This window comes from Crotalus tigris, unplaced genomic scaffold, assembly GCF_016545835.1.
Source record: "Crotalus tigris isolate CLP2741 ecotype Arizona unplaced genomic scaffold, ASM1654583v1 scf7180000024471.848039, whole genome shotgun sequence".
NCBI classification, from domain to species: domain Eukaryota; kingdom Metazoa; phylum Chordata; class Lepidosauria; order Squamata; family Viperidae; genus Crotalus; species Crotalus tigris.
In genome coordinates this window covers 227,938-255,685 of record NW_024100642.1, presented here as the reverse complement: position 1 = coordinate 255,685, position 27,748 = coordinate 227,938, and the positions used below count along the sequence as shown (strand labels likewise).

Here is a 27,748-nt window from a genome sequence, read left to right as displayed (position 1 = left end):
AAATTATAAAATTGGGTGGTTCATATTTTACGAAGATCATGATTTTGACAGGCAGGCTCCATTATGATTGTAAATTGAAGACTACCTGTATGTTTAACACATCTGTAAAAAAAACACATCTGGATTGGGGAAGCTGTTCTTCCAATGCCTCAAGTTAGGAAATTTTCCCAAAAGATATTTCTCTGGTGGAAAATAATTTCACTTGTATGAATTCTCAGTTTTACAAAATTAGTGCTGTAGCATAATGAAGGAGCAGCTGGAATGGATTATTTTCTTCTAGGCAACTGGGACTAACCTTTTTCAGATCTTCCCAAAAAAGGTGAGATTCCTGACCTGCTCAGCATTTCAGATAGTCTGAAATGAGCATGTTAGTATTTCGGCACCTTTATCTACTTGCCCAAATGAAGTTTGAGTTCCTTTAAATTTAATGTTTATATAAGTGAAGCATTAATTCTGTACAGGCTTAACAATAAAGCTCCACTGAATTCATCTGTGGTTGTTTTTGGGAAGATACTTCTAGGACCATATTATAAACCCACTGATTTTTATCTGATATTTGCAGATTTCAGTTCACCTGACTTTGCTTATTGACCAGGGTTTTTCAAATTTTAAGATGTGTAGACCAGCTCCCAGAATTCATGTTAACTGTGGAATTCTGGGAGTTGAAGTCCACATATCTGAATTTTGCCAAGATTGAAATAAGCCCATTGCAATGATATAAAATTGTATATAAAATTCATATAAAATAATATACAATTCACACAGTGGGATATGAAACATTGAAATATAAGCCAAGTAAATATACTTTGTAAAATCTCTGGGCCATGGAAGACTTTGTAACTTTCTGGACTTTTGTCAGTCATTCTGCCTTATGTTTTATTTGTTGTTTAGAATGGATGTACAAAACACTTTGGTTAAAAACACCCCATAAAAACTGGTAACAGATTTGGAGTTCAGAGAAGTTGCTGAGGTCATTGTAATTTCAACTCCCTCCGGATAATTATAGGATGTTTATTTTTTCTATAGAGTGATGAGAGAGAAAGCAGAGAAAATATATTTTATTAGTATAAAGCTTCTACAGCAGTATACAGTGTTGTTTCTGGTGTTAGTAATTTCAGTATCTCTAACAATTGAAATTTGAAACCAGGATTGATTTTGTTTGGATACACCAGCAGTTATTAAATTGTCCAGATTTTAAGGATTGTTTGCCTTGAAGCGGCAATTTCTACTACATTTTTTACATAGCTTTTAAAGCTGTGAGTTGCCTGCCTCCTTTCCTTTCCTTTCCTTTCCTTTCCTTTCCTTTCCTTTCCTTTCCTTTCCTTTCCTTTCCTTTCCTTTCCTTTCCTTTCCTTTCTCCCTCTCATCTGTATTGGAGTTTGATAGCCATAAAGCAGTGGTTCTCAACCTGTGGGTCAGGACCCCATTTGGGGTCGAATGACCATTTCACGGGGGTCGCCAAACAATGCAGTCCGCCATTTTTTTCCCCCTTTTCTTAGCTGTGCTACTCCCTTTTATTCTACTGGCTTTTGAAAGCCAATAGAATAGACTCTCTTGAATAGAGTCTAATTCTATTGGCTTTCAAAAGCCAATAGGAATTGTCTAGGCTGTCTCTGCCCTGCTGAGCCCGCCAAAAGTCCCATTCTGCAAATGGTGCTGCACCAGTTGAGTAGTCCTCGACTTACGACTGGTTGAGTAGTCCTCGACTTACAACCGGTTGGGGGTCGCGGCATTAAAAAGGTTGAGAACTACTGCCATAAAACAACAAAAATGATATTAAAACCAGAAGCGAGATCAATATATAGAAGCACACAGGGCGATAACTGTAAGTGTTGCCTCCCAGGTCCTCTCTTTTGTGGCAGCTTTTAGATTGCGACTGTTTGGGTTTGTATTCTTATCATTATTTTATATAGCACCACACTTACCCATTTATTCAGAAATACAGTAATATATTATACTGCTGCTATGCTCTTTGTTCACACTATGGAGCAGTGATGGTGAACCTTTTAGAGACTTAGTGCCCAAACTGCAACCCAAAACCCACTTATTTATCACAAAATGCCATCACGGCAATTTAATCTGAATACTGAGGTTTTAGTTTAGAAAAAACAACTCATACATTAACATCTTTTGTCTTAAAAGACAAACACAATAACAAAGCTTTCAGTGATACAAACAACTTTTTACTGAAAGGTAAAAGTTTGCATTTGGCATGTTTTGAACAATTAATGTGACTTTTGCTGTTGTATGCATGCTGATAATTTGTCTAACCTTGTCTTATACTTTGTAAGTTTGAAAGCAACACATGCAGCACTCAGGTCATCTGTTTCTGGTATCAGATTTGATATAATTCAAAACTGAAAACAGTGCGCTCACTCCGGAGGCTTGTTTTGGCTAGGAAGGGGCTTGAGAAATGGCTTTTTCCTGCGAAAACATAGCCAAAGAGCAAGGCGCACGTGCCCACAGAGAGGGCTTTGAGTGCCCTCTCTGGCACGCGTGCCATAGGTTTGCCACCATTGCTATAGAGTATTCAGTTTGTTACCTCATATGGGCCAAACAGCACATCTGAAACATACTTATAATGGAATTTGGGTCATGGCAGGGATGGGTAGCTGTCAAAGGAGTTTCTTCGCTTGTGGAACTCCAGGTCACAAGATGTGGCAATAAGTGCTGGTTGATACAATTTGTAATACTTACCTTGAGGTAAGATGGGCGGCTTATAAATGAAATTAATTATTTAATAAGGATGAGTAAATTTCACAGAACAGGAGATATGGTAGATGAATTGTTAACAATTAATCAGGATGGCTAAATGAATACTCCAGATTCTGTATCATTCTGTCTGCTGAAGAACAACTGCAAGTGAAGATGGTTTTTCCTTATCTCTGGGCCAGATAAGTATTTGGGTAACTGATCACCTTTTATGAACTTCCTCTCTATCTGAGGGTTGTCAGATGCACATACACAAAATTTTCAGATGCAAAGTGAAAGGTTGCCTTCCCCCCTATATCTTTAACTGGTTTAATTAGTTTCCTGAGTGATTTTCACCCTTTCAGATTAATGTTTTAATTAATAGCATAAATATTTTTAAATCTTTTAATTGTATTTTCATTGTTCTCATTAAATGAACATAATTATTTTTTGTTAATTGTTTGCTTGGGTGCTTTTTTGGGGGGGGGGGAGAAGAAGGAAGAAAAAATATTTTATATAAAGTAAAAATATTCCGCAGTGTGGATTCATTCAGGGTCATTTTAAAAATTTCTGGACTTTGTGGCATATGTTTTGAATAGTTATTGGCATTTGTATTTCTTTCATAAATAAGGGAGGGACTGATAGAAGAGAATATTTGCAGCTCAGGATTGAACTGTGGGGTCCTTGGTGCTCTCTGAGTTTGGTGGTTTTCTTGCAGACGTTTCATTACCAAACTAGGTAACACTATCAGCATACTGCAAGAAAACAACCAAACTCAAAGCGCACCAAGGAACCCCACAAGGGAGGGATTATCCATTCATGATAGGAATGGGAGGTGGATTTCCTGGAACTGGAGCAAAGAATCAACAAAATCAGGGCCGTGTGTCCTTTTGACTTCCTTCTGTGTCCCACTTTCTGCTTCTTGCAGTTCAGCTGATCATAGCGCGCTGGCGCCATGGCTTCCGGAGGGGAAGACCTGGATGACTGGGCAGGCACCAGTCTAGTCGACCTGACCTCATCTGAACTGGCAGCCACCCAGTCTTCCATGATTGACAACGGCGAAGATTTTGAAGTCCTGGATAGTGCAGAAGATGGGGATTTAAGTGATCTCCCCCCACTGGAGGATGTTCCAACCAGCTCTGCCAAAAAAGACAACCAAGAAACGAAAGAAGAACATCTGGCTAAGGAAGAGTCAGAGGCGAGCCAGGAATGGCTTGATGTCTTAGGTGGGACCACAGATTTTGCCCACCTCTCTGCTGTTCTTCTAGCCCCCACCCCGTTCCCTGAGTCCTTTTCTAGGTGAGGGTGGGGAAGAACTGTCACTGCATTTATGTCTCACCTTTACTCACATGCATCTGGCATGTACAGGTTGTTCTCTTGTGACCATAATGGAGCCTGGACATCACAGTTGTATGTCATGATAGCTGCAAATTGGGTCACCCAAGTTAAATCAACGCCGTAGTCCAACACTTCACTATGGGCCGTTTTTGCGGAAAATCAGACGTAAATGCCGATTTTCAGCAAAACCATTGTAAAATGTGGTCATGTGATGATGGGATGCTGCAAACAGCCATATGTATGTAGTCACTGCAGGATGGGGACCACCATTGGAACTGGGGAACCATCTTCTAAGTACACTGAGGGAAGTCCATTGTTACTTTGAACAGTTGTTAAGGGACTGGTTGCAAATTGAGGACTACCTGTATTGTATGTTCGTTGGAGCAGGTACCTCTAGGTTTGTATCAAACTCCTTCCCTATGGATGTGATGGGATTCAGAATTCTCAGACTAGGTACTGTAGGACTTATAGCCTTTATTAAGGATGTCTTTCCCTTCTACATACCGTGTTCCCCCCAAAATAAGACCAGGTCTTATTTATTTATTTTTTGCCTCCAAAAGAGGCACCAGGTCTTATTTTCCGGGTAGGCCTTACCTCACCTCCGGCACTGACAGCCCCACCCAGCCGGTCCACTTCTTCTGGGGCCGAAGTTCTACAGCTGCATTCGGACCTGCATTTTGCAGTCAGGCCTTTCCAGAACGCCTAAGCAGCTGAATACCGAGCTATGGATTGAATCCATAGCTTGGTTCTTGGCTGCACAGGCCTTCCGGAAAGCCCTGTGACTGAGAAATGCGGGCCTGGCTGCAGAAGAGGCCTGAGAAGAAGAAGTGGGCCAGCAAGGAAAGGCCTGGCTGCAAGATAAGCGGGGCGGGTGGGACAGCTCCACACCCCCACCACCGCCCTAGCTTGATTTTTAGGTGTGTGCCTCATCCCAAAACTATAGCTTATTTTTAGGATAGGGCTTATATTAGGACAACCCCCCAAAATCAAGCTAGGGCTTATTGTTGGTGTAGGCCAGGGGTAGGCACCTCTGCTTTCTTATGACTCATGGACTTCAACTCCCAGAATTCCTGAGTCAGCATAGCTGCTGACTCACAAATTCTGGGAGTTGAAGTCCGTGAGTCATAAAGGAACCGAGGTTGCCTACCCCTGGTGTAGATCTTACTTTCGGGAAAACACGGTATTTGTAATCCTCGACTTACAACCATTCATTTAGTTGACCGTTCTAAGTTACCACAGCACTCAAAAAGTGACTTAACACCTGCTCCTTGTACTTATGACTGTCACAGCATCTCCACAATCATGTGATCAAAATTTGGGAGTTTGGCAACCAGCATTTACGACGGTTGCAGCATTCTGGGATCATGTAATCACCATCTGCGACTTTCTCAGCTGGCTTCCAGCAAGCAAAGTCAATGGGGAAAAGCTGGGTTCACTTAATGACCACATGGGTCACTTAACTGCAATGAATCACTTAACAACCATGGCAAAAAAGATTGCAAAATTGGGCATGACTCACTTAACAACCACCTTACTTAGCAACCAAAATTCTGCTCTCAACTCAAGTCCAGGACTACCTGGAGGTCCAAGCTGCAGATTCTAACAAGTTACTCTTCTCTCAATCCCATCTCCAGGGAATGGCTTACTGAAGAAGAAAGTCATCTTATCAGGCCAAGGTCAGGAGAGCCGGCCAGTTAAGGGCCAGGATGTGACTGTCCATTTTAAAGCAACACTGGAGGATGGGACAGTAGTGGAGGAAGACCCCAAGCTCACCTTCACGCTGGGGGATTGTGATATCATCCAGGTACATGTCTGTCTTGATCTGCCATTATCATGACCAGTAACAGGCACTCCCACCGTCCCACTAATGGAGGGGAAGAATGGGGACTAGAAGTGTATTTTCATGTGGGTTAGATATGGGGGATGCGATGGCTCAGCTGTTATCTTGTGGAAAACGAAAGGACTCTTACGAATTCCAGAGGGTGTCAGAATCCAATTATATTTCATCTTTAATTATCAAACATAGAAACTCCCAATTCTGCCTTCTCTGGATTCTGCCATAAGAGGGAGAAAAGGGGGAGAGCAAAGGGGCTTTATGGCCCTCACTTCCTTCAGCACACTTCAAAGGACTGAATGTGTGTTTATTGTGGCCTCTAAGCTTTAACATATCAAAGAAGAGTAATTGCCTTTCATGTAGTTATCTGAAGTCTCCATCCAGACGGAAGAAGAAAGGGGATGGAATTGTGATACTTGAAACTATCACTGGAAGGGGGGTTGATTGGGTGGGACTACTGGGGAACCCCTTAAAACCTTGAATGGGAGAGCTTGAACCCCAAGTCCTGTCTAGCATGCCTGCAACCATTTTCTCTTAATAAAGGATTCCTGTTGGAAGAATTATTCCAAGAGTTCTGTCTTCTTAAGATGCAAAGTGGGGTGGGTCCTCACATTAGACAGGACTTGCAAAATTAATCCACCTGGAAGGAAGACCCTTGCCGGGGGATTTTGCAAAAATTTACCATGTCAGACAATGGAGCAAGAGAGGGGGAAAACTCCCTGGAAAGAGAGCCGCTGACCCAGTTGGAACCTTGCCAGATGTTGGGATCCGAGAGGCCAGATTCCTCAGGAGAAGAAGTGGTGGAGACACAGGACCACAAGCCTCGCTGGTCGATGGGCGTTGGAAAGAAAAGTGAGTGGGGAAAGGAATCAAGAAAGGTGACCCTGAGACGGGGACCAAGCAACCAGAATGGAAGCAGGAGATGGAGAAATCCCTGCACGCAAGTGAAGAGGGAGGAAGCTGGGCACCGTACTCAGACTGGATCCTAGAGAAAGCTATTGACCTGATGAAGAGAACTCTCAGCTCCCTAGGAGAGGAGAATACTGAGCCCTACGGCTGCCCCAGTTCCTGGAGCCGCAAAGGGAGAGACACCGAGGGGAACGTGGAACCTGCAACCCCAGGGACATCTACTGATCCAGGAGCTCCCACCCCCTACCGGACCACAGATGGCAATCTGGACGGAAGGCACTACCACCCACAACAGAGGCACCGATCCATTCCAAGACGTCCACCGTTGGAAGTGAAATTCAAAGGGGAGCCAACACGCTTGGGGTTTTTCCTAACCCAAGTCCTCAGCTACATGGAGGAATATGGGCAGGACATTCCCAGCGACAAAGCCCGCATCCGGATCGTGCAATCTGCCCTGGATGGACCAGCTGCGGATTGGGTAGTGAACTTGCATGACTCCAATGCCCCAGAACTCAGTAACTTCAACCGTTTCATGTCCTCTTTGAGAAGACGATTTGAAGACCCCCTGGCTGATCGCAAAGCCCGTGAAAAAATAACAACGATGAGGCAGGGCAAACGCCCAGTGGCTGAGTATACACAAGAATTCCGGGCCATTGCCAGCAAACTGAATTGGCCAGAAGACATCCTCCTTGGCCATTTCAAAGACGGACTAAACTATGATCTATATGATGCTTGCCTGCCCCGAGGGGACCCACATCGACTTGAGGAATGGTACGTCTTGGCAGAGGAAGCAGAGATCGACATATTGAAGAGGCATCGCCGAGGAAAACAATGGAGCCGCCCCCCGCCTGAGCTGACACACCAACCGGTGAAATCATCGGATACAGCCAAGAAGCAAATGGGATGTTTCAAGTGCGGAAGAGAAGGGCATCGAGCTGTAGAATGCCGCTCAAAGGCCCCCCAGCACAACCCAGACAGATCCCCAATCAACAAACCCGGAAAGTATTCAGCTAAGCCAAAAGAAACGGCCATGAGAATGATGGAAATTGCAGAAACCCCCACCTCTGCTCACCAAGGGAAAGGACTCCAGCCTACACCACAGGGCCGGTGGATGCCTCAGATGACAGCTCGGAGGGCGAACCCCTGGTAAGTGGATGCATCACACCCATCTTCAAAACAGTGACTATATTAATCCCCCCCATGCCCGAAGCTGTGAAGGTGAAAGCCTTAATAGACTCTGGCTGTACCCGCTGCCTCATTAGCCCAACACTAGTGGGGAATCTGGGCATCCCATCCAGGAGACTGGAACAACCAATCTCATTTGGCCAGCTAGATGGATCCATAGCAGGGGGGGTGCCAGCTACCCTAGCCACTTTGCCAATACATCTCTCCCTGGGCAACCATGAAGAGGACTTAACGTTTGTGGTGACCCCAGGTATGGAATGCCCAATGATTCTAGGGATGGAATGGTTGAAAAAATGGAACCCCTGGGTAAATTGGAGGACGACAGAAATCAAATTCCCGAAGGGGGACCCTATGGACTTAAAACCCCAAGGGAGGCTACCAGAATCAAGAATAGAAAAAGCATCCATAGGAGAGGAAAAAAGATTAACAGAAATACCAGAGGAATATAGGGACCTTGCTGAAGTCTTCAGTGAGGAGAGGGCGAATGAGCTTCCCCCCCACCGACCCACAGACTGTACCATTGAATTCAAGCCTGGGGCAAAACTCCCGAAGCCCAGATTATACTCCATGAGCCCAAAGGAGAAGGAGGAAATGGAAAGATTTATAAAAAAAAACCTGGAGAGAGGTTTCATTGAGCCAGCCAAGCCTAAAGTGGCTGCCCCGGTCCTTTTTAGAGAGAAGAAGGATGGCTCCTTACGTTTATGCGTGGATTATAGGGCCCTGAATACAATCAGTGAAAGCAACCTATACCCGCTGCCCCTCATGAAAGACATGCTGTCACACCTATCGAAAGGGAAAATTTTTTCTAAACTAGACTTAAGGGAAGCTTACTATCGAGTGAGAATCAAGGAAGGGGACGAATGGAAGACTGCATTTAACTGCCCCATGGGGTGCTATCAATTCAAAGTCTTGCCATTTGGATTACAAGGGGGCCCTGCAGTCTTTATGCAATTAATCAATGACGTTCTAAGGGAGCACCTGTTTAAGGGGGTCCTTGTTTACTTGGACGACATTCTTATCTTTACCGAAACAAAAGAAGAACACGTCAAACTTGTCAGAGCGGTTTTAAAGAAGCTGCGAGCCGCTCACCTATATGCCAAACTCTCAAAATGCGAATTCCACCAGGAAAGGATAGACTACCTAGGCTATCGCATATCCCCACAGGGCATTGAAATGGACCCAGAGAAGGTCAGAGCAGTATTAGAATGGGCACCACCCCGCACAAGAAAGCAACTACAAAGTTTCCTGGGCTTTGCAAATTTTTACCGCCAATTCATCCCCTCATTTGCACAGATAGCCTTGCCCCTCACTAACTTACTAAAAACGAAGGGAACATCCTCAGTAAAACCTAGCCAGCCACTAAAATGGACAATGGAGTGCCAAGCAGCGTTTGAGAGACTAAAGAGACTTTTTTCTGCCGAACCAGTACTAAGGCACCCAGACATGGACAAACCCTTCATAATACAGGCAGATGCAAGTGATGTGGCAGTGGGGGCTGTGCTATTACAAGAAAATGATGATGCAGTATTGCAACCCTGTGCATATACATCTAAGAAACTCACGGAAACAGAACAGCGCTGGCCCGTATGGGAGAAGGAGGCTTATGGGATACGTTGGGCATTACTCACGTGGCGACAGTTCCTGGAAGGCAACAAAATCCCCTTCCAGGTATGGACTGATCACAAAATTTTAGAAGCCCTGAAAACTCCCAGGAAACTCAATCCCAAACAAGCCCGCTGGTCCCAGCATTTTCACCAATTCCAATTTAAGCTCAAACATTTACCAGGAAGAAAGAACTTCCTGGCAGATGCACTATCTCGCATGCCCCAATATAACAGCGCACGAACCACAGACTCTAGACCAATAATGGCAGAGTCACAACTGGCAGCGCCAGTAACCACAAGAACCCAAGCCAAAATAAAACCACAACTGGACAGCCAAACTGGGATTGAATTCAGAAAAAGTTTGGAAACAGATGATTGGTTCCAGAAAAACAAACATGTGTGCACAATGAGAGACGGATTGCCTTGGGTAGGGGAAAAGTTATATATACCAACAACTCAAAGACTAACTTTCATGCAACTTTGCCATGACACAAAATCAGCAGGGCATTTTGGATTTGTAAAAACTTTACACTTAATTAAACGGCAATTTTGGTGGCCATCAATAAAAAAGGACATAGAAAGTTATGTTGCCAGCTGCCCAACCTGTGCATCAGCAAAGAGGTTGCAAGGGAAATCGCCAGGGCTGTTACAACCAGTGGCAAGTCCCTCAGCCCCCTGGAGGGAAATAGCCATGGATTTTATAGTGGAATTGCCTGAAAGCAATGGGAATACTGTTATCTGGACAGTCACGGACCTATTTTCCAAACAGGTGCACTTTATCCCTTGCCAAAAAATTCCCACTGCAAAGGCCTTAGCAAAACTTTTTATCCAGCACATTTACAGATTGCACGGGGCACCCCAACGCATCATCTCTGATAGGGGAGTGCAATTTACGTCTACATTTTGGAAGGAATTTTTATCCCTCTTAGGGACCACTCAGGGACTGACATCTAGCCATCACCCTCAGACAGATGGACAAGCGGAACGCTGCCAGTCGGTACTTGAGCAATATTTGAGATGTTTTTTAAATTTCCAACAGAGTGATTGGACGGACTTACTTCCTTTTGCAGAAGTTGCCTACAATAATGCAGTCCACTCCAGCACAGGCTACACTCCTTTTCAAATAGCCAACGGCCAAAGTTTCAACCCTATGCCAGAGTTAACCCCAAAAGAACCAACGATCCCTTCACTGAAAGAATGGATGGAAAACCTACAAAACACCTGGCCAATAGTCAGAAAATCACTAGATGAAGCTAGGCGGGCATACAAAGCACAAGCCGATAAAAAAAGGGTTGAGCCTACACCATTCATTATAGGAGAAATGGTGTACTTATCTACAAAATACCTAAAGTCCCTACAGCCCTGTAAAAAACTTGGACCAAAATATATAGGACCTTTTCCAATTAAAAGGATCATAAATCCAGTAACAGTAGAATTAGAATTACCCAAAAACCTCAGGCAAATACACCCAATTTTTCATTGCAGCTTGCTGAAAAGAGAGCATCAGTCACCTCTACGGCCAAAAATCCCCCCCCCACCACCTCCAATCATGGTGGAGGGGGAACAACACTTCGAAATAAAAGAGATCCTTGACTCTAGGAGATATCGTGGAACAACTCAGTACCTAGTTGCCTGGAAACACCTCCCTGCCTCACAAAATGAGTGGGTCCATAAACGTCACGTCAGAGCCCCGAAGCTATTGAAGAAGTTTCACACAGAGTATCCTAACAAGCCTAACTAAATTTTTTACTTGTGTTTTCTTTCAGGTGGATCTCTCTTATTGTTAAGAGGGGCCGGATGTCAGAATCCAATTATATTTCATCTTTAATTATCAAACATAGAAACTCCCAATTCTGCCTTCTCTGGATTCTGCCATAAGAGGGAGAAAAGGGGGAGAGCAAAGGGGCTTTATGGCCCTCACTTCCTTCAGCACACTTCAAAGGACTGAATGTGTGTTTATTGTGGCCTCTAAGCTTTAACATATCAAAGAAGAGTAATTGCCTTTCATGTAGTTATCTGAAGTCTCCATCCAGACGGAAGAAGAAAGGGGATGGAATTGTGATACTTGAAACTATCACTGGAAGGGGGGTTGATTGGGTGGGACTACTGGGGAACCCCTTAAAACCTTGAATGGGAGAGCTTGAACCCCAAGTCCTGTCTAGCATGCCTGCAACCATTTTCTCTTAATAAAGGATTCCTGTTGGAAGAATTATTCCAAGAGTTCTGTCTTCTTAAGATGCAAAGTGGGGTGGGTCCTCACAGAGGGTTTTAGCAGAGAGATTTATTGCGCAGATTCAGAAGCAATAGCAACAAGCAATTCTGAACCCCGAGGGCGGGTTCAGACTTCAATTTTATACTTTCCTTTCCTCAGGAACAAAGGAATACACATTGAAATACACATTGTAATACATTAGATTCATTTCTCACGGGTATACAATGGAGAGAGTTTGCTACATACATTGTATCCAAGTGCAATGCGCATTAGGTTAGTCACATACTACTAACACAGCACTGTTCCAGTAATTATGCAGACACATCATTATTCTAGTGATTGTTCATTATTCCACATTAGTTAAACACGCAGAGCTTGTCAGCTGGAAAGCTGACAGCCCAGGTTCGAGACCCAAGCACTATGCGACAGGGTGAGCTCTTGTTACTTGCCCCAGCTCCTGCCCAGCTAGCATCAGCAGGCAAATGCAAGTAGATAAATAGATACTACTTTGATGGGAAATTAACAGCCTTCTGAGTGCCTTTGGTGTATAATGATGCTGGTCACACGGCCACAGAAACACTGGCTCCCTTGGCTAAGAAATGGAGATGAACACCGTCCCCTGAAGTTAGACATGACTGGACAGGGGAAAGCTTTACCTTTAGACATTTAAAGGCAAGCCAGAGAGAATGGCAGGTTTCAATCACTAGGCTTATACCTATTTGGAAAAGTTACTATCATGCACAATTTTGGTATATAGCCTTAGTTGAAGGACTATAGCTCCATCCTTAGCGAGTGCAGATTCCTTTTGAGAAGAAATTGATAGCTGGGGCCCTGAATTATTATCAGTAGCAGATAAACAGGAACCAAGGGAAGACATCTGCCTGGTTGATAGATACTGTAAGCACCAAGTCTTAGCCCATTGTTACTCAACCTTGGCAACTTTGAGATGTGTGGACTTCAACTCCCAGAATTCACCAGCCCACCATACAGATTAGAGACACTGCTCTAATTGGGGTTTCTAAATGACCATTTATCTTCCCTGCACCGCTTCCTTATTCCCCAAATAATTTTCATTTTCTTCCCTCTTCCTCTTCACAGGCTCTGGATCTCTGTGTGCAACTGATGGACATGGGGGAGACAGCACTCATCACTTCAGATGGGAAATACTGCTTCGGCCCACAGGGGAGGTATGTGAGGAACTAAGTCAGATGTTGGCAAGGGTGGGGTGGCTTAGCAGCAGCAGTTAGCTCTGCTACCTATAGGGAGTGTCCATTTAGAGGAAGTCTCTCTGAGTTTCCAGCTGGTAGACAGAAAACTCAGAAAGGGTTATTGGTTTCGTACTCTGCTCATGGGGTTCCTTAAACCAGGGGTCTTCAACCTTGGCAACTTTAAGACTTGTGGATTTCAACTCCCAGAATTCCTCAGCCAGCAAAGCTGGCTAAGGTTGAGGACCCCTGCCTTAAACAGTTGAAGTTTTGTTGAGCAGCTAAAAGTTGGACCAGGTGGATCTCTGAGCCATTTGCACTGTTTTAAAGAAGATTAAATAGAGCCGTGGGGGCGCAGTGGTTAGAATGCAGTATTGCAGGCTGAATCTGCCGGCTGCCGGCAGTTCGATTCTCACCGGCACAAGATTGACTCAGCCTTCCATCCTTCTGAGGACAGTAAAATGAGGAACCAGCATATTGTTGGGGGAGATATGCTAATTCTGTAAGCCACTTAGAGAGAGCTGTAAATCCCTGTGAAGCGGGATATAAGTCTAAGTGCTATTGCTATTAAATAGATCTTCTCCTGCTCACCACCTCATGCGTAGAAGCAGCCCATTTCAGAAAACAGGAGCATTAAGAGGCAACAGAGGCTGGGGTCTTTGGACTCTACCTATGGAATTTCCTGGAGATACTTTGTTGGACACAGGTTCTGGGTGATGATCCCCTAGACTTAACCTCCTAGCCCATAATGCTTGGAACAGTCCAGCCACGAAGGCAGAAATGGAGCTTCTATTGCAGCAATTGACCTATAAAATACTGGGAAGAAATCCTTCACTGAATTGTCTATTTGATACTCATAGAACCATAGGGCTTGGAGGTCTTCCAGTCTAACCCCCTGTCCAAGGCAAGAATCCTGATACCATTTTATACAAATAGTTGTCCAGTCTTGAAGATCTTCAGCGATGGAGCACCCATAAACTGTTTCATTGCTTAATAGTACTCACCACCAGGTAATTCCTCCTTATTTCCAGGTTGGATCTTCCTCTGATGAGCTTCCACCCAAATGCTTCTTGTCCTATCCTTAGTGTTATGGAAATTGATGCCCTCTTCCCTTTAAGCATTGGAAGACTGCTGTTTTCTCTCCCCTCAATTTTCTCTTCGTGAAGCTAAACGTATCTAGTTCCTTTCTGTAGGATTGAGCATACCATACTCAATCCTTCCTAACTAAATTACAATTTCCTATTAGCTTTCTATAGGGTTGAGCATACCATACTCAATCCTTCCTAACTAATCCTCCCTACTCTACAAAGAGTACAGAGAAGAGCAACAAAGGGACTGGAGACTAAAGCATATAAGGAACGGTTGCTGGAATTGGGTATGTCTAGTTTAATGAAGAGAAGGACGAGGGGGGACTGGATAGCAGTGTTCCAATATCTCAGGGGCTGCCACAAAGAAGAGGGTGTCAAGCTATTCTCCAAGGCGCCTGAAGGCAGGACAAGAAGCAACGGGTGGAAACTAACCAAAAAGAGAAGCAACCTAGAACTAAGGAGAAACTTCCTGACAGTTAGAACAATTAACCAGTGGAACAACCTGCCTCCAGAAGAGGTGAATGCTCCAACATTGGAAGTTTTAAAGAAGAAACTGGACAGCCATTTGTCCAAAATGGTATAGGGTTACCTGCCTGAGCCGGGGGTTGGACTTGATGACCTCCAAGGTCCCTTCCAACTTTACTACTACTACTGCTGCTACTACTACTACTACTACTACTACTACTACTACTACTATTATTATTATTATTATTATTATTATTATTAAATTACAATTTCCTATTAGCTTTCTATAGGGTTGAGCATACCATACTCAATTCTTCCTAACTAAATTTCAATTTCCCATTAAGTTCAGGATAGGCTTTTAAAATGTATTACTGCCTTTTGCAATTGGAACCAAATATTGTTTCCAATTTTGATGACTAAACTAGCATTAAAATCCAGTTACCTGCTTTTTATTATATATAAAGCCAGCCAGGAGGTTGTCACCAGAAGAAACATGTCAAAGTAGAAGTGACCTAGGAAAGTTTGAAGAGAAATGATGGCTTGCCACACTATAGTATAGTCTGTGCAGAGATCCAGATTCAAAGAACAAAATGTGATTCAGAGTGTGCAGGTCTTGTATGTAGCTGCTGTTGCAAGCATTGGAAAGCAACAGCAGCAGCTGACATGCAATCCTGAGAAAAGATATAGCTGCTTTAATGTTCCCAACATTAAATTGTGTGTGCCCATGTGCTCTGTGACACACATTTTGCCTTTTCAATCCATAAACGTGCATAGTCTTAGATTATGGTCTAGTACAGCAGGAGTCCTCAACCGCCAGGCTGCAGCTTACTACCGGAACATGGCCTGTTCGGAGTCGGGCCGCAGAAGCAGTGGGCGAGTGCACACATTTGGGCAACTCCACTTGTGCATATAGTGGGCAAGCGTGCGTGTGCAGCTCCATTTGTGCAAGCGGCAGGCATGCATACCCACCACTCACGCAAATAGACCTGCACGCACATGTGTGCCTGCCATGCCACTCGCATGGAAACATCCCCTCTCCCCCCCCCACTGGTCCCCAAATCTAAAAAGTTGGAGACCGCTGTAGTATGGTGTTTCTCAACCTTTGCAACTTTAAGACTTGTGGACTTCCAACTCCCGTTGGAATTGGCTGGGAAATTCTGGGAGTTGAAGTCCACACGTCTCAAAGTTGCAAAGGTTGGGAAACGGTGGTTCAGTTTAGGTTGGAAAACATTGCCTTAATATTTAGTGAACTTAGAGCTGAATGAAAAGGACTCATGCTCCGGCCACTCTTGGCGTGCATTAATGTTGTGTTAATGGAACCTTTGATCTGATCTGAGTGCATCTGTTGATCTCTTCCGAGCAGGAGTCCCGACATTCCTCCCAATGCTTTCTTAACTCTTGAGGTGGAGTTGCTGGCAGCCCAGGATGCTCCTGATCTGGAACTCCTTGGCGGGAAAGAGAAAGTCTCATTGGCTAACCGGAAAAGAGAACGTGGCAATTTCCACTACCAGCGAGCAGATTACATTCTGGCTGCCAACTCCTATGACATTGCTCTCAAGGTCATCAATTCTAATACTAAAGGTACCTGATTTCCCCCCCCCCCGCCCCCCCAAGAAGCCTGACTTCTGCCTAGGGCAATTTGTTTTGTACTAAGTGCCGCTCAATAGCTGAGAACTAGCAACTTGATTCCTTATTTTAAAAAATGCCTCTTGAACTCTATAATGTGGAGTAGGTGCTAGTATAAATGCAGGTAGTCCTCGCTTACAATGATTCATTTAGGACAGGGGTCTTCTATTGATCAGGTGGTGATGGCTACAAGATAGAAACAGAAGGTTTTTCCAGTTCAATATTTTAATGACTTTTAAACAAACTTTTAAAATACTGCTCTACGTTTTAGGACAGACATCTCCAGTCTGACACCTCTCTGATACATTGCATTCCTACTCCATAATTTCCACTCAGCGTGGAGCAGAGAAGAACTGCCCCCTGTCTAGTCCTGCCCTCTGTCCTGAATCATAGCCTTTCCCCTGTCCTAATTCTGCTTCCCCCCCCCCCCCGCAGTGGATTTCAGTGCAGAAGAAGAGGCGGAGCTGGTGGAAGTGAAGATAAAATGCCTGAATAATTTAGCAGCTTCCCATCTTAAGCTGGACCATTTTGAGGCCGCCTTGCGATCCTGCAATCAAGTGTTGGAGCAACAGCCAGATAACATCAAGGCTCTGTTCCGAAAGGGAAAGGTAACAGGGGCCTTGGGGTCGAGGGTTTGTCAATGAGCTCGAGGTCCGATGATGATTGGGTGACGGAATTGCCCATCAAAGGATGGCAGCACTTGGCACCTCCTCCCAGGTGATATTCCAGTTCAGGCGATCCTTGACTTACAACTGTAATTGAACCCGGAATTCTGATAGTAAGTCACGGCAGCCGTTAAGCGGGACCCCATGTGACCACACACGATTTCAGGACCTTTTTGTGGTGGTGTCAACGCTGCTAACATTGGATGTTTTTGCTTTGACAACATATGCAGCTATTTCCCTTTGCTTTGTTTTATTCTTAGAATTGGAGTTAGAATTAGATGATACTGGGGGAGAGGAGGAGGAATGTGCATGGGAGTTTAGTTAGACATAACAATACTGTACCTAGTGTGAGAACCAAGGTTTTTGAAATAAGTGATGATAAGAATTGGCGGCTTGGAGAACTGGAGGGAAAGCCTGCATTTCAAACTAATTGGAGAATGTGATTTATGACTGTAAATTAGAGAAGGGAATTGTGCTTTGATACTATGTACTCAGGGCAGGGGAATTCAGATTTTGGCTTTGGCTATGTAAGTGCCGATGTTATGCTTCTCGAATAAAGATTCTTTAAGGTTCTTTGAAGAGCTTCATCTGTCGGAACCACGACAGGTGGTCATTAAACAAACCCAGTGGTCATTAAGCAAACACTGTGGCTGTTAAGCAAATCCATTCTTTCTATGGGTTTCTTTTTCCGGAAACTGGAAGCAACTGCTGGAAATTGCCAAAAAAAATTACCAATTGGGGGTCACATGACCCCATAGCCATAAAGGTGAGTCTGTTGCCAAGTGCCCCAAATGCAGTCACCTGACTGCATGTTTCTGTGTGTATGTGTGGCCATTGTAACTTTGAAAATAGGTTGTAAGTAACTTTTGGGGGTGGGGTCCGTTTTAACTTCAAATCGTCACTATCAGATAAATCTGGCAAAGGCTTTAGAACAGTGGTTCTCAACCTGTGGGTCGGGACCCCATTTGGGGTTGAACGACCATTTCACGGGGGTCGCCAAACAATGCAGTCCGCCATTTTTCCCCCCCTTTTCCTTAGCTGTGCTACTCCATTTTATTCTATTGGCTTTTGAAAGCCAATAGAATAGACTCTCTTGAATAGAGTCTAATTCTATTGGCTTTCAAAAGCCAATAAGAATTGTCCAGGCTGTCTCTGCCCTGCTGAGCCCGCCAAAAGTCCCATTCTGCAAACGGTGCTGCACTAGTTGAGTAGTCCTCGACTTACGACCGGTTGAGTAGTCCTCAACTTACGACTGGTTGGGGGTCGCGGCATTAAAAAGGTTGAGAACCACTGCTTTAGAAAGACCTGTATTAAACCAGATATTGCCCTGCTTTTTTCTCTATCTCCTGCTCTAGGTTCTGGCTCAGCAGGGAGAATACAGTGGGGCCATCCCAATCTTAAAGGCCGCTCTGAAGCTGGAACCATCAAATAAGGTAGGCCTTGGAATCTGACCGTAACTGAGAAAACAAGCAAGGGCCTGTGAGCATCAACGTGCCCATGAGCATCTTCCTTGAAGACACATCTGCCTGTATTTCTTTAAGTTTTTTTTTCTTGCTTTATTTATTGAATCAGAACAAAGAGAAAAAGAGGAAACAATAAGAAAAAGAGGTGGGGGGGGAGGAAGCATAGCAATCACACTCACACTCCTGGATCACAATTCAAGATGAAAGGATTAGCTGGTGACATCACTGTTGTCCGGGGAACGTCCAATTGCAGACTCCTTTCATATCTCCGGCAGGAGCTGGAGCAAAGGACGGGAGTTCACCCCACTCCGTGGCAGCACTCAGGTCTCAAACGTAGGCTTGCTAACTTCTGACCCAGTGCTTAACCACATGAGCCACTGTGCTTCCTCAGACAGCAATAACATATTATTATTTAATTTATATGCCCCCTCCCTTTTCTACAACTCATGGTGTGTAATAACGCCTCTTATTTTCACCCAACAACAACCCTATGAGGTGGGTTGGACTGAGATAGTGACTGGTTGAAAAATCACCCAGGGAGCTTAAATGCTTAGGGGAGGACTAGAACTCACAACTTTAACTATTATACCAAACTGAGCCTTTCTCTCTTTCTCTCTTTATAACTCATAAACATACAGTACAATGTTTTTTTTTATTAAACTCTCCATGTTTTGTTGTAATTGTCCATACATGATCTGTGATTGGTTACTTGCAAATAACAATTCCTTAGTTGCAAATAACAATTGGGTCTTGAAACAACAGACTAATTAGAATCATGAATTTATCTTTCCAGCGCTATGAAATACTGTTAGCAATAAAATGGCAGAGAGAATCCATTTTTTGTTGTCCAGCCATCAATTTCCAGGTAGTAGAAATATAGCTTAAAAGGATATGGTCAACCAAAGATATGAAAACATGACTCGAAAATTAAATATATTATTGCTTCTTTGCCAAATATAATCCCTTTAGGATATTGGATAAAAATTTGTTTTTTAACGAAAATTACTTTGCCTTTATTTCATAAACGCCTGTCAACTGAAAATAATTATTGATAGTAATGTGGCAAGTGCCCAGCACAGGTAGTCCTTGACCTATGACCGCAGCTGAGCCCAATATTTCCATTGCTAAGCAAGGCAGTTATTAAAGTGAGTTGTGCCCCATTTTACAATGGTTTTTGCCACCGTTGTTAAACAGATCCCTGCAATTAAGTCAATCGTGTGATGGTTGAGTAAATCTGGCTTTTCCCATTGACTATGCTTGTTAGAAGCTGGCTGGGAAGGTTGCCAATGGTGATCACATGACCCCAGACTGATAGAGGACAGGGTTGAATAGTGGAGTCCTTGGTGCTCTGTGAGCTTGGTTGTTTGCTTGCAGACGTTTCATTACCAGACTAGGTAACATCATCAGTGCTAGTGGGTGTGGGGTTTTCTCCCTGTTTATAGCAACAGCTTGCACTGAACAACCAAGCTCAAAGAACACCAAAGGAGTGATAGAATATGCTTGGAAGGCCTGAAGTTGGAGAACATCTTCATCCACATTCCCTTTTACAAATGGTGGTTCTGTGGCCATCTTTTGAAAGAAGATCTTTGAGCGCTTGGGAGGGGCAAGGAAAATTTCAGAAATACCCTCCCTCCCTTCACTGGGGCTACTTGAAACGGGATTATTTGGGAGGGTGATAGTCAACATCTGGCTCAGGAGAGTTTCTCCTGTCCTAAGGCTGCCTATGAAGAACAGACCACAAGGGAGGTTACAGCCTTCATGCCCTGGCCAATACGCTTTTCTAGAATTGTGTTGGCAACTTTGCAGTAAATACGGTATTTTCTGGCGTATAATATGACTTGGCGTATAAGACGACCCCCGACTTCGGAGAAGATTTGCATGGTTAGAAAGTCATCTTATACGCTGGAGAATACGGTATTTTCTGGCGTATAATATGACTTGGCGTATAAGACAACCCCCGACTTCGGAGAAGATTTGCATGGTTAGAAAGTCATCTTATACGCTGGAGAATACGGTATTTTCTGGCGTATAATATGACTTGGCGTATAAGACGACCCCCGACTTCGGAGAAGATTTGCATGGTTTAGAAAGTTGTCTTATACGCAGGAAAATACGGTAGTTTGTTTTAGTGGTTAAGGCACCAGATTAGAAACCAGGAGACTCTGAGTTGTAGCCCTGCCTTAGGCATGAGAAGCTGGCTGGGTGACTTGGGGCCAGTCTCTCTTTCTCAGACCGAGCCACCTTACAAGGTTGCCGATATGGGGAAAATAGGACGAGGAAGGAGTATTAGATGTTTGCCACCTTGAGTGGTTTATAAACATGATAAAGGTGGGATATAAATTAAATAAATACCAGGTGCACTGATACGGAGTGTTCTTCTCGCCTTCTTAATGGTGCCGCCAATTATATCATATTCTGTCTTCCATTGGCCTCCAGACCATTCACACCGAGCTCTCGAAGCTGGCAAAGAAGCACGCTGACCAAAGGAACGTTGAGGCAGAGATGTACCGCAAGATGCTGGGGACCCCGGGGTCTAGCACCCCGCCAGCAAAGTGCAAAGATAAATCCTCCTGGGTAAGGTGGTCCGAAAGAAGTATCCACTGGGGCGGAGGTGGGGAGAAAAGGGGCCATTGATTTGATGTCTTGTGTACTAAAGTTGTACGATGAGCATAGAAAGCCAGTGGGGGAACTTCTGCAGGCCCTTGTGCCTTTTGCCCTTCGAATCGATGGAGCGGCCTATAGAAATTGCCACTTGCTTTTTATGCTCACTGTAAGAGGTTGCTTTCTGCCTTCCAAGCCTAAACAGTTAAGGCCTGTTTGTCTAAGGCAGTGATGGCGAACCTTTTAGAGACCAAGTGCCCAAACTGCAACCCAAAACCCACTTATGCATCGTCAGGTGCCAGGTGGGTGTGGCCCATTGGGTGGGCATGGCTGCAGTGGTAACAGCAGACTGGGTGGACTAAAAAGTTCAAACAATCAATTCCAACTTTGCAAGATTTTTTTTCCCGTGAGAAGTTGAAATTGACTGATTGATTGAAACTTTTTTTTTTTTTGCACACGACGGTGGAGGCCTAAAGCGAAAAAGTTTTATAAAACCCAGCTGAAGGCCTAGGACTGGGGCGACGGCGCGCGAGCCCAAAGAGGGCGCTCTGAGTGCCGCCTCTGGCACCCGTGCCATAGGTTCACCACCACTGGTCTAAGGCAGTGGTATTCACCACCAGCCTGTTTTAAATACCTTTTGTCGCCACGGACCCCCCCCCCAACACTTAAGATTTAAATCATATTTTCAAGCCTTTGCGGACCCCTTGTGATGACATCACAGACCCCAGGGGTCCGCGAACCACAGGTTGAGACCCACTAAGTCTTTTTCTCCCTTCGGTTTCCTATGTTTCTGTGATATGCCAATTCCTGGTCATATGTCTTCTGTTCTGAATTTTGGCACTTACTTTTCTTTTCTCTCTTTTTTTTTTTCTCCTTCCCAGACAATTCCTTGGAAGTGGCTGTTTGGGGCCACTGCTGTAGCGCTGGGGGGCGTGGCCCTGTCGGTCATCATAGCAGCCAGAAACTAAGGCCAGCCTGCGGTTGATGACTTTTGAAGATTCAGGCTTGGAGATTTGGCCCGTTCTTCCTCCCAACTCCTGCCCCTCTTCCACCACCTGGCCCCCTCAAGGACTGGCATACGACTTTGCACTGGTGTCCCCCTCTGGACTGTAGGTTGACTGAGTGGGGTGGGCACAGCAGGCTTGGCTCTCCTGCCCAGAAAGGCTTCCCAGCCCCCAGAGTTGATGAGAACATCAATGAACCCTTTGCAGGAGATGCCCGGGGTGGCAAGGGAGATCTTTGCACCATCTGGAGCTGCAGAGGTGAGAAGAAACCCAGAGGGCCTGGGTGTATTTTGCGGGAGAGGGCAGGAAAACGGGACTTGGCTGGATGCTACCATTCACTTCTCTCTCTTTCTCTTTCTCTCTCTCTTTCTCGCTCGTGTGGGTTTTCTTCTCCTTGAGCTGTAGGTGGCCCCGCAAAGGATCCGTCAGAATGAAGGAAGGATATTGCTGGGGTCTGCCTGGCAGGGGGAAAAGAAACCAGCGACTGCAGAAAGTTGCATTGGCTTTAGAACAGGAGGAGGAGCTTAGAAACTGTTTTTAGGCCTGGCCTTAGGCCGAGTGTAAGAGGTCAGGACTGTGAACACTCTCCTTTAATGCTCAGGATTGATTTGGGTGGCGCTAGATGGATTTTGGTTTATTCAACAGCCTTCCGCGAAAGCTTCCTTGGAGGACCTCAGGAGTCCATTCTGGTTTGTTCAGCTCTTTCCAGGTTTTGAAAACATGCCTGCAGGGAACGGGTCTGGGTAAAAATCACCCGGATTGTTTTCTTTTAGTTGTCTTGGGGAAGCCAAATCGGGAGCCAAGGAACCTCTCCCATCTTTGCTCGAAATCTGCTTTCAAACTTTACTGGTGGCTTTTCCCCTGACTGTCTCCTTTTTAAGCCGCCAAACTCGAACCCAGTACTGCTTCTCTTTAGTACAGATTTTCACACTCGCTCTACATTTTGAACTGTGAATACCTGCGACATCCTCATTGTTCTAATAAAGCAACATCTCTCAGCAGCTTTTTTTAAAGCAATTCCTTTAGTCCTGAAAGCAGCTGTGGAATTGTTTATTTATTCAGCTATTGCCCATTTATCTTCATTTAACTTTAGAAAGTCATAGAACCGTAAAGTTTGACAATCCCAAAGTAATGGAACGTGAACAGGGAAGAAAAGGGAGGAGAAACAGCTCTTGGTATCTTCCCAGCCTTCCCCATCTTTGCACACACCCCCCCCCCATGGGCAGGCAATGACCACTTCCAGAATTCTACAACCAGGATGCTGTTCTTAAAAGTGGTGTGTGTAAGTGTGTGTGTGTGTGTGTGTGTGTGTGTGTGTCTTATAGGGAGAGAGGGAAAAGTTCTATTACTGAAAAACCAGCTTGTCTGCAACTAGCCAGGGCTGGCCTGTATTACTGTTTCCTGCATATTTCCCCCTCCCCCCAATTTGGTTTAGAGTACAGGTAGTCCTTGAGTTACGATCATAATGGAACCTGCCCATCACTGTCAAAATTCATGACAGTTGCAAAGTCATCCAACCCAATTTTACCTTTTCTTTTTTTGTAGTGGTTTAGCAAATGCTGCAGTTCAGCGAATCAGTGATGGCGGTTTTGCTGAAAACCAAAAGTAAAGGCCAGTTTTCAGAAAAAGCATCGTAAAATGCGGTCACGTGATCACAGGACACTGCAAATGGCCATAAACGTAGCCTAGTTGCTAAGCACCCAGTTGCTATGAACTCGGGGAGGGGGCAACCATTGAACTTCGAATCTGGGTCGTAAGTACCTGCCAGATAGAACGGTTGGACCTATAGTGTTTCTCAATCTCAGCAACTCTAATATGTATGGACTTCAACTCCCAGAATTACCTAGCCAGCATGTCACTTGATTGTGAGATGGGCAGCTATATTAATATGGACGAATGTGAATGAATGAAATCCAGGGAGTTGATGTCCAGATATCTCAAAGTTGAGATTGAGAACCACTGGTTCAAAGGTTCCATTGTTCTCTTCCCTACGTATTTGTGGAGACCCTTTGAAAAGGGTTTTCCAAACACTGGCATTCATGTCCTTGAACACACAGGCTTAACAATCTGCGAAAGGCCTTATAAGAAGTCTGAAGTTATTCAAAAAATCCACCCTCCCTCTTGAAAGCTAGCTAGGGCGCTATCCTGTATTTTGGTAGCAGATCCTACAAATTAATGAAAGTTATTCTGGAATTCCTGCAAGACCATCTAAGCCAGGGGTCTTCAAACTTGTGGCATGCTGGCTGTGGAATTCTGGGAGTTGAAGCCCACAAGTCATAAAAGGACCAAGATTGAAGGCCCCTGATCTAAGCAGACATTTGCACTTGTTCCCATATGGCAGAGGTGGGGAACTATGGCCCTTTTATGACTTATGGACTTCAATTCTCAGAATTCCTGATCCAGAGTTGAAGTCCACAAGACATAAAAGAGCCATAGTTCCCCAGCCCTGCCATAAGGCAACCTATCACCTTGTCTGCTGTAGCAAATTTTTACTACCCGCTCCCCCCACCCCTGGTAAAAAGATATAAAGGCTTTTCTCAATCTAGTGATACACAAATATAGTTAGGCTACCTCAGAGACACCTGAAAATTTCTATAAATAATAGGTGTCTTACCCAATCAGATACCTCTAGCCCACTCAGGAAATTGACAAGCAGGAAACAGTTGTTCAGTTTCACTTTGGGATGAAGTAGTTACTATTCATATATTTAGAACAGCCTAAAGAAAAGGGAAGCAGTTTTGCCCCCTCAAATACCACATGGGCAATGGGTGGGGAGTTAGGGGCTTAAATCTTTTCTTGAGCACCGAACTAGGCAGACTATAAAGTATGCAGTTTAAATGGGGATACTCTTAAAAAACTTTATTTTTGTCTAATTTAGATACCACTCATCCCACTCCCATATTCCAGTCAAAACTAGAACCTAAAGACAGTACACAAGATAAATTTGCCCTTCTGTTTCCATATCCTTGGCAGAATTGCAACATTAAACAAACCTGCACAAAAGTTCCCAGAGGGCTGTTTAGCTTAACACACCTCCTGGCAGTCTGCCTCTTCTTCAGTACTGATCCAAGAAAAATGATCCTGTAAACTCACAATTTGTTCTGACATCCTCAAGCATCTGCCATAGACTGCCTTCCTGCCTTTGAATGCGGATCCAGGTATCATTCAGTAGATTTGACATTTTCCATATTTTAAAATACAGATAGGTCTTGATTTAGAACTATGTGTTTAGTGACCATTTGAAGTTACAAATGGCACTGAAAATTGACCAGTTATCACACAAGTCACATGATCAAAATTTGGCAACAGGCATGTATTTACAATGCTAGAAGCATCCTGGGGTCACATGATCACCATTTGTGATCTTCCCAACTGGCTTCTGACATGCAAAGTCAATGGGGGAAGTGGGATATGCTTTATGACAGTATGGTTCACTTAATTACAGTGATTAGTTCAAGGGTCTTCAAACTTGGCCTTTATGACTTGTGGACTTCAACTCCCAGAATTCCTCAGCCAGGCATGCATTAGTTTATCGATTATGGCAAAGGAAGTTGTAAAATCAGACACAACTCACTTAGCAACCATCTTACTTAGCAAAGAAAATTTTGGTCCCAAGTGTGGTTGTAAGTCAAGATCTACTTGTAAACTATTGTAGTTCTCGTTTAGCAACTACAATTGGAACCGTCAACTATTAAGTGAAGCCGTCACAGTGAAACTGCAACTCTGCTTCTCTTTAGCTTTCCTTTGCTGAGCAGACCTGCAGATTGTAAATGCCAGAATAATCAGTCACTTTTTCTTCACCCTCATAACTGCAAATGGTTGCTAAGCAGGGCAGTCAATAAAGGAGGACTACCTGTGCATTGGCCACCAACTGGCCATTTCCCTATCTTCCTCCAACAGCCAGTCCTTGGTAGCAGGACCAGCTTTATTTTATTAGAAGGAACCACCATGTTGTTCAATCACTAAGTCATGTCTGACTCTTCACAACCCCATGGACTATAGCCCCCCAACCCCTCCTTCCCCATCTTCCACTATCTCAGTTTGCCCAAATTCATGTTCATTGTGTTGGAAACCCACTACTTTATCCTTGTCAAGAAAACCCCATGGATAGTATAAAAAGACCACTGACATAGCAAACATAGCCTGCACTACAGCTGCAGTGGCCCCTACATGAGGTTTGAACAAGTAATCAATTTTTCCATTCAGAATAATGCTAAGCTCCAAACAGGAGACAAACTTGCATATTCGCTTCTTCCCATCCTCACAGTCTTCCAGAAGATGAAAATGGGATTCTTCCAAAGGGTGCTTGAGAATTGCACACAGTGATGCCATTTATTACAATTCCACTTTCTTATTCTGAGATACTATTTTAAACAGTTTAACCTTTTAACCTGTTCCTTTTTTTTTTAAAATACTCTGTAAGCCACTTAAGAATCTGGTTTCAGGCAGTCAGATTATTTTTTTTAAAATAAAAATAAGTTTATTCTTTTTAAAAAATACAATGTCCACTTTTGTGTCATACAGAGCATCACACTTAGTCACAATCATACTTTACCGTCATTTAAGAATCCCACCTGCTGTTTGTACAATACAGCACCACCTCCTTTCCCTCCCACCCACTCCCTTTATACAGTCTGTTTTCAGCACATCCTCTGAATTCTTAGTTTATCCTAAGTTGGTGCTGGACCCACAGAACACAAGTCAGAAATGCGTCCACGGGTAAATGGAAAGAGGCTTTATTGTAGACAAGGAAAGAAGAGAGTCAAGGCTGCAGAGACTTTTCTAAGCTAGCAATTGAGAGCCTGCTCATTTTCATAGGGCGATTCTAAGTGCCTGGTAGGAACATCCACACCATCAGTGTTCCTTGGGCTTGTCCTCCCCGCCGGGACTCGGATTGGCTGGTTTCACATCGATGGGGATGGTTTGTTGGGCGGACTCGGACTCGGCCAGGCGCGGGGCCTCGATGCACAGCTGTCCATCCGGATTCAGCGAGCAACTGATGGCCTGAAGGTCCACATCAGGAGGCAGGAGAGTCTCCCGGCGCAACTCTTGATGCTCCACCCAGAAGCCGTTGTCTTTGCTCCGGCTCTCCCTCTGGCGCTTGGCGGTCACCGTCACTTTCCTCCCCTCCAAGTTCACCGTCATCTCCTCGGGCGTAAAGCCGGCCACGTCCACCGAGACGCGGTAATGGTTTTTCTCCCCGGCCGGGCAGGTGTTCTCCTCCGAGGCTTCCTTCTGGCCTTCGCGCTCCCCAAAGGGCAGCGGCGTAGCCTGGAAGAAGGCGCGGCTCATCTTCTCCATCTCTTGGAATTGCCTCTCCATGTCGCCCATCACGCGGTCCACGAAGCTGGGGCTGGCCGGCCACAGGAGCCTGCACGCCGGTTGCGGCTCACTGAGCCAGACGGGGCCTAGACCGGGCAGAGGCCAACGCCGCAGCGGGAGCATCCGAAGCAGGACGCGAGAGTAGCTCGCCATGGTGGCAACGCAGAAGACGTTTCCCCAAATAAGATAAGATCCCACAAGCTCTCTCTATGTGTGTGGCTGGGCGAACAACTCGGTGCCGCTTTTTATAGCCCCACCAAGCCCCGCCTCCTCAAGCGGCTAAGCGGCGGAGCCTTGTTTGTGTTTATGACGCAACGGCGTGTAAGATGTTTCCAAACAAGTCTGGAAAGCTGGCGGTGGCTCCAGAGGCGCCTAGAAGAAAGAGTAAAAATCCAGATCGTGACAGTGCCAGCCCTGCTTGCTCCTTAATCTGCCTTAAGGGCAAACTAGGCAAAACGCGTTTGCGCTCTAGCAGCTTCTAGAAAAATCCAGTTTGTCCTAGACACGGGACAGGCTGCTCAGTCGGCATTCACACA

The 27,748-nt window shown here is 44.8% G+C and overlaps 2 protein-coding genes across 4 annotated transcripts in view; one reads left to right on the top strand and one right to left on the bottom strand.

Annotated features, from left to right (window-relative positions):
* The window catches only part of FKBP8 (FKBP prolyl isomerase 8), a 32,319-nt gene extending 9,423 nt beyond the window's left edge, over positions 1-22,896 (top strand). For 2 of the 3 annotated variants that reach the window (XM_039332994.1, XM_039332996.1), the window contains exons 2-9: positions 3,620-3,917; positions 5,664-5,833; positions 12,872-12,960; positions 15,895-16,112; positions 16,593-16,765; positions 18,178-18,255; positions 20,722-20,859; positions 21,768-22,896. In XM_039332994.1, the coding sequence (XP_039188928.1) occupies positions 3,647-3,917; positions 5,664-5,833; positions 12,872-12,960; positions 15,895-16,112; positions 16,593-16,765; positions 18,178-18,255; positions 20,722-20,859; positions 21,768-21,854 (1,224 nt within the window). In that variant the 5' untranslated portion in view covers positions 3,620-3,646 and the 3' untranslated portion in view covers positions 21,855-22,896. The remainder of the gene's footprint in view (positions 1-3,619; positions 3,918-5,663; positions 5,834-12,871; positions 12,961-15,894; positions 16,113-16,592; positions 16,766-18,177; positions 18,256-20,721; positions 20,860-21,767) is intronic. The other variant, XM_039332993.1, reaches the window with a different exon arrangement.
* A 3,448-nt stretch (positions 22,897-26,344) lies between these two features.
* On the bottom strand, positions 26,345-27,447 carry LOC120303461 (heat shock protein 30C-like). Its single transcript, XM_039333014.1, has one exon. It carries the CDS (start codon positions 27,363-27,365, stop codon positions 26,745-26,747), a length of 621 nt encoding a protein of 206 aa, XP_039188948.1. The 5' UTR covers positions 27,366-27,447; the 3' UTR covers positions 26,345-26,744.
* Between the last annotated feature and the right edge of the window lie 301 nt (positions 27,448-27,748).

Bases quoted from the DNA above. Each gene is read 5' to 3' on its own strand.
- LOC120303461 (XM_039333014.1), bottom strand. From the start codon at position 27,365: ATGGCGAGCTACTCTCGCGTCCTGCTTCGGATGCTCCCGCTGCGGCGT.